Source organism: Lipotes vexillifer, unplaced genomic scaffold (assembly GCF_000442215.2).
Source record: "Lipotes vexillifer unplaced genomic scaffold, Lipotes_vexillifer_v1.1 scaffold705, whole genome shotgun sequence".
NCBI classification, from domain to species: domain Eukaryota; kingdom Metazoa; phylum Chordata; class Mammalia; order Artiodactyla; family Lipotidae; genus Lipotes; species Lipotes vexillifer.
Window position 1 is genome coordinate 100,893 of NW_006793209.1, and position 6,242 is coordinate 107,134.

General features: G+C 46.5%; 1 protein-coding gene across 4 annotated transcripts in view; it reads right to left on the bottom strand.

Annotated features, from left to right (window-relative positions):
• The window catches only part of MBNL2 (muscleblind like splicing regulator 2), a 154,207-nt gene that overhangs the window by 37,332 nt on the left and 110,633 nt on the right, over positions 1-6,242 (bottom strand). For all 4 annotated transcript variants that reach the window (XM_007466270.1, XM_007466269.1, XM_007466267.1 and 1 more), the window contains exon 5: positions 5,520-5,783. In XM_007466270.1, coding sequence (XP_007466332.1) covers positions 5,520-5,783 — 264 coding nt within the window. The remainder of the gene's footprint in view (positions 1-5,519; positions 5,784-6,242) is intronic.

Consider the following 6,242-nt stretch of genomic DNA (forward strand, 5'->3'; position numbering starts at 1 on the left):
CGGTTCATCATCATTTGAAGACTCAGGAGTAAAAGTATGGAGGTGATAGGAGGTAAAGGAAAGAGCTAAGGGCGGAGCGGGGTGGAGACTAGCAATAAAGCGGAAAGGGCCATAGGTAGAGGAGAGGCTTAGAATGGCCAGTGGAGAAGCTGCTTTGGAAGGCAGTCTGGATAGAGGCCATCACATAATATGAAATCATCATTCTTGAGGCAGAATTGTGAACATTTTCAAAACCCAACAAGCTTCACAATGAGAAAGCTTCTTTGAATATTCTTTCCTCAAATGTCAGTTTGCCATGATGTAACTTTCATGACACTATTTTTGTTTAAAATCTTTCATTCCTGTATAGTTTTACACTGCTAGATAATGCAATTTTTAAAAATTAAAAAAATTTTTTTGCTTGTATTAGTCTGTACTAACTACATAAAGCTGCATAGCCTGTTCTCATACAGTACACTAACAACATTAACTGGATGGTTAAACTCAAAATCATTTTGGCCTCAACTTTCTGGTTTCAATTCTTTCCTTCACTTTTCCAGTCTTTGAGAGTTATAGAACCCATCTGCTATTGGGTTGATCTTTGCTGATATGCTAACTAGAAGAGTGATCGTGTCTCCACAGGCTGGTACTTATGAGCAAAATTTTGATTTAACAGAGCATCATTTAATGAAGTCTCCAAGTAGAAAAAAGAAATATTAAATAGTTCTCCTTAGGATCGACACCTGAAAGGTTAATGTTCTCTTTTTTTCCAGTCTTAGTTTGATGAAATGCAATTTCGACAGGAATTATAATATACTAGGAATTTAAAGAAGCTGAGAGCCCTAAACTGAGCTGGACAGTGACAGCATTCCCCTTTCTACCACTCCTTATTTGGGGTTTTCTTTACTAAATGCAAATATCTTGTCTTTTCAAGGAAACACTAAGGTCTTAGAGTGTCGAGTGTACATATTAATATCTTGCACACCTTACACTTTGAGGCACATGTGTAGAATGTTTTTAAAAAACTGTATGGATGAATAATCATGTTCTAATGTGGCTTTGTAGTACACAGATGTTCCGTTTTCGAGGGTATTATGTGGCTGCAGGCATATGTTTACCTATATTGAAAGATCTTCAGGCTTAAAATAGACCTGAGAGATCCCCAAGCCCAGTGCATCTTGGGAGCTTCCTTAGGCACCTATGCAGAGAACGAGGTTCTCTTTAATTGAGCCCCTACTGTGTGCCAGGCACTGGGCAGCCATCCTTGCTGGCTTCACCAACATTTCTGATCCTTTGTCCCCTCTGGGCTTTCTCCAGCCTTATATACATACAGCCAGGCTTTTCATTTTCTGGATCAAGGAGCAAGCCAACTTCAAGCCAAGGCAAGCCAACCAAGGGCCTGGCATTAGAGGCAAAGACCAAACCTGAGGAGTCAGGAAATGCTGACGACAGTGATCAGAGCTGCCACTCGAATGTGGAAGAAAAGGATGTGGACAAGTAGGATGGGATTCAAAGTTCCTGTACATGTTTTCTTGAACAACTGAAACTTATCTAGCTGATGGCAGCTGGTCCTGTTTCCTTTTACAAAATAAGTATCTCCTGGTGTAGCCCCATGTTGGTGTGTGTGTGAAGAAGGGCTGCTGACTTGAAGATCAGGTGCCCTTTGTGTTAAACTTACCAAAGAGAAGCTCTGTCTGGCTTATTTTTACATTTGAAAAATTCTGATGAGGATGATGCTCATGTTTTAAGAGGCAGTGCAAAAGAATAAGGCTCTAAAGGAAAGAGATGTCTCTTTTTCTGGAATCAAAGCTTTAGATTCCTTTTCAGGGTCCAGTTAATCCAGAGAAGGGGAAATCCCGGACAGTAATAAAAATTGCACTACAGAAATTCTTGGTGTTCAGATATGGAACCCAGGTGAATGGAATACTAATATCTTCTGACTGCAATCATCACTCCCATTTGTTCTTTTAAATAAGGAAATAATAGTTTTTCTTCAGTGTACCGAGTAATCTTGCTATGAGAATAAGAATACTTTGACTTCATCCAACTGCAACTAGACTGGTTTCAAATGAGCCTCTCACTTCAACTAAAAAGACATGACAGATTCAGTAATTTTCATGTCATTGTCAGAAAGAAGCTGACGCTTTTGTTCTGAAACTACACTCCTTTGGGTTGTCTTTGACGGTGTTGCAAGATCACCTGAAGTATCAGAACTCCAAATCTGGGCACAGGGTAACAATCTAGGAAACTATGGTAACTAAATATACTGACATCCACTGCAACAACATCTGTGCATCTTGATGAAAATGATGTGAAAATGCACAGAAAGGCACATAGAGGAGTCGAATCTTGATTTAAAGATACCGGGCTGTTTGTGTAAATGGCCATTTCTTCTCTTATCTCCATCAACCCAGGTCATCTACCATTGACATATTCTAGGTGCACTGTTCCTTCAGTGATTGGAGAACATACGGACTGCAGATGTTAGAACTGGTACTTCTAGGTAACAGCCGGATAAATCAAGGCTCAGATAAATGCAGGGCTCAGCTGTAAAGGTCACTATTAGTACCAGTGTTTTCCTGTATTTAACAGGTATTTGAGGTATAGGGACTAAGTTTTTCATAGTCCCAGAACCTCGTCTCATATCCCAGAGGCCAGAGATGGCCATTGTGATCCAGGCTGAGCCAATCACGGCATGCTATTACTCTCACCACAGGACAACCACCAAAATGACCCTGGTGGCTCATTTTTTTGTTCCTAATTAGAGATGGTATAGATAGTATTTTTGTCTCTTGTCAGGAAATGTAAGAATGTGTCCCTACAGGTGTCCAAAGCCATGGCCAGTGTTGTCTGGAGAAGCTGATCTTAGAGAATGGAGCTGATATACCAAGAGAAGCAGAAAAAAAGAAAAGAGAGAGACCTACTGGTTTTCAAGTTTCTGGATCCATCTACCCCTGAGCCCTATTTTACCTCTACTCCCTTGGAGGGCACTAAATGATCTAGTAAAGCTTTTGTCTCTTGCAACCAGAGTTCTAATTAGCCTTGGGGGTATCCTTGATACCTAATTCTGATTTATAACATTCGCTTAAGGTAAAAACGTGTTCTTTGTGCCCAACGATCAACACACCAGTTAGAATAAATTTGGGCTGGCCTGAAAGAATGATTACAATGAAAAACATTTTACTTCTCGGTAGGATGAGATCTTCACTAAGTGGATGAGGATGGATTCCACACTGCAGAAGTGTATAGAAGACCTCATTTGCTCTCTAAAAGAATTCCTTTTTCATCAGCATTAAGTGACCAATTTATTCTCATCTCCCCCACAGGTCCCTCACCCCCTGCACCTAATTATAATCAGTTTTGAAAACCACTCTTTTATGAGAACAAAAAGGGGAGAATTTATCTATATTGTCCTGACTCTCTTATGTGGATGCATACATTCCCACATATATAGAAACTCACAGAAAGATCACTGTTATGTCCAGTGATGAAAAAACACTAAAGGGACAAGGACTCTGAGAAGAAACAGTGAGAGAGATGAAGGACTCAGTGCTCAAGATACTTGGAAATAAGCTGAGATTGGAAAGGTGTGAATAAGCACACAGGCCACACTAAGCGGTGATGACGTTAAGGGCAGGCTCTGTGCCTTCCTCTCTGCATCCCTGTTGCTTATCACTGGGCCAGGCCTTATAAACGTTTGTGGAGGGAATTCCCCGGCGGTCTGGTGTTTGGGACTCTGTGCTTTCATGCCGAGGGCCCAGGTTCAATCCCTGGTCAGGGAACTAAGGTCCTGAAAGCTGCGTGGTGTGGCCAAAAATAAAATAATAAAAAATAAAACGAATCATTCTCTAAAAATATAAAATAAAATAAAATGAATCATTCTCTAAACAAAAAAATTTGTGGAAAGAATGTTGAGTAATATGAACTTGGTGTATAACAGCTACCCTTGCATTCTGATCAGGCATTAGTGTATGAAGTGGTGGTCGCTAGTTAGAACAATGTGTTTTAAACTATACCTTTCATATCTGAAGCCATATCTGTCTGTCTCGAGGGATGACTGGCCACTGAGTCTTTCCTGCCCCCCTCCACCCCGGACCCCATTATGCATTTCCATGGTGTCATGGAGGAGCATTATCGCTGTCACTAAACTCCAAGCTCCCCGAAGGCAAGGAAAGCTGCCTAATTTATTTTTTCCAGCCGGCAAGTGCCTGATGCACGGCAGGTCTCGTTATATAATATGTTTTGAATGAACGGATGCCCAGTGCCTATCATATATTAAAACAGACTTCTGTCAAGCCAGAGATCTCACATGAAAACAAATTAATTCTACAGGCCAGTGCGGTGGTTCTCAAACTTTGCTGCACACTGGGATCAACTGGGAGCTTCTAAATAAATAAATAAAGAATAAAGAAAGAAAGCCCCTGCCCAGGCCACATCCAAACTAATTAAATAAGAAACTTGGGGGAAGGGACTGATGTTAGAACCTTTCAAGATCCCTCAGGTAATCCCAGAATACAGCTAAATTTAAGTGTTCTAGGTAGGGGCTTCTCAAATGTTACTGTGTATACAAAACACCTGGGGATATTTTAAAATTTGAATTCAGAGCCCAAAGGTCTGGGGTGGACAGGACAGTGACTCAGGGACCTGAGGCTGGGTTCCAGGACTTCTTTTTTTCCCCCAAGCACCAGCCCTACCGCTCCATCTTCAGCTGTTTCATGACTTGATGTTCTGCATAAAATTTCATTTAGGGGGAGAGAGTTCGCAGCATGGCCTTTGTGATAACTGACAGAAGCGGGACAAAAGATGGGGGTAGGGAAAAGCCGGGCAGCGGGGGCCGCCTGCCGAGGGCTCCTGGCTCCGGACTGCCGTCTTGGGAGCGCTGCGGGTGATGCGCAGCAGCCGCCGCAGGCCTCCCGCCCTGTTTCCCTCTCTCTCTGTCTCTGTCTGTCTGTCTGTCTCTCTCTGTGTTTCTGGGCCGCCTCCCTGGTCCTTCCCGCTCTGCGAGGAGCCCGGGCCGGTCCCGCCCGTTTCAGGTCTCCGAGCAGAGCTGGGCGTGGGGAAGGGCGCTCGCTCCCGCCCCGCGTTCCCTGCGCCCGCCTGAGGGATTTACTTATTGTGCTGCAGAAGGGAAGGAGGGAGGGACAGAACAGAACAAAACAAAACAAAACGTGGGCAACCGAGACAGGACGTAGGCAGCGGAGCAGCGGGAACAGCAGCCGTCCCCCGCTCCCAGCGGTCTGGGGAGCGTGCGCGTCCCCGCGCGGAAGGCGCGGCTCCGGGCTCGCGGGCCGGGGAAGGTGCGCGGCGCGCGCGCCCCACTTACCATGACTGTGGCCGCGGCCGCGGCTGCCTGGGCGGCCACCGCGGCTTGGTTGGCTTGGAAACGTGGGCAACCGAGACAGGACGTAGGCAGCGGAGCAGCGGGAACAGCAGCCGTCCCCCGCTCCCAGCGGTCTGGGGAGCGTGCGCGTCCCCGCGCGGAAGGCGCGGCTCCGGGCTCGCGGGCCGGGGAAGGTGCGCGGCGCGCGCGCCCCACTTACCATGACTGTGGCCGCGGCCGCGGCTGCCTGGGCGGCCACCGCGGCTTGGTTGGCTTGGTGCTGCGCAGCTTTGATTTTGGCCTGCAAGTGTGCAGGAGGGTGAAAATATTTGCATTTCTCCCTCATGCAACGCCCCTTTATGTAATCCATACAAACGGTTACGGTGTTGTCGTTTGTGTCGATCATGGTGCTGTCGGCGGGGTGTGCAAAGCGGCAGTCAGTCTCTCCCCGGGCACAGTTTCCTCGCTGGAACTCCCTGCAGACCTAGGACACGGGGAGAAGAGCACACGATGCAGAAGGAGGCCCCAGGGCCGCCGGGAACTACCTCTGCCGGCGCAGCCACGATGTAAAAAAAAAAAAAGAAAAGAAAAGGAATAAATGCCTTTCCTTTCTTTTAATGGTGGCTTTTGTGCCATTTACAATATAAACATGCGATTATCCAGGACTCAAGTAACTGGAATCCCGGGCAAAATAATTTGAGTTTTACTTCCCCCTCTTTTCTGGGGTGAGAATCTATATTAAGAAAGTCAAGGGCTTCCCTGGTGGCGCAGTGGTTGAGAGCCCGCCTGCCGATGCAGGGGACGCGGGTTCGTGCCCCGGTCCGGGAAGATCCCACACGCCGCGGAGCGCCTGGCCCCGTGAGCCATGGCCGCTGAGCCTGCGCGTCCGGAGCCTGTGCTCCGCAACGGGAGAGGCCACAACACTGAGAGGCCCGCATACCGG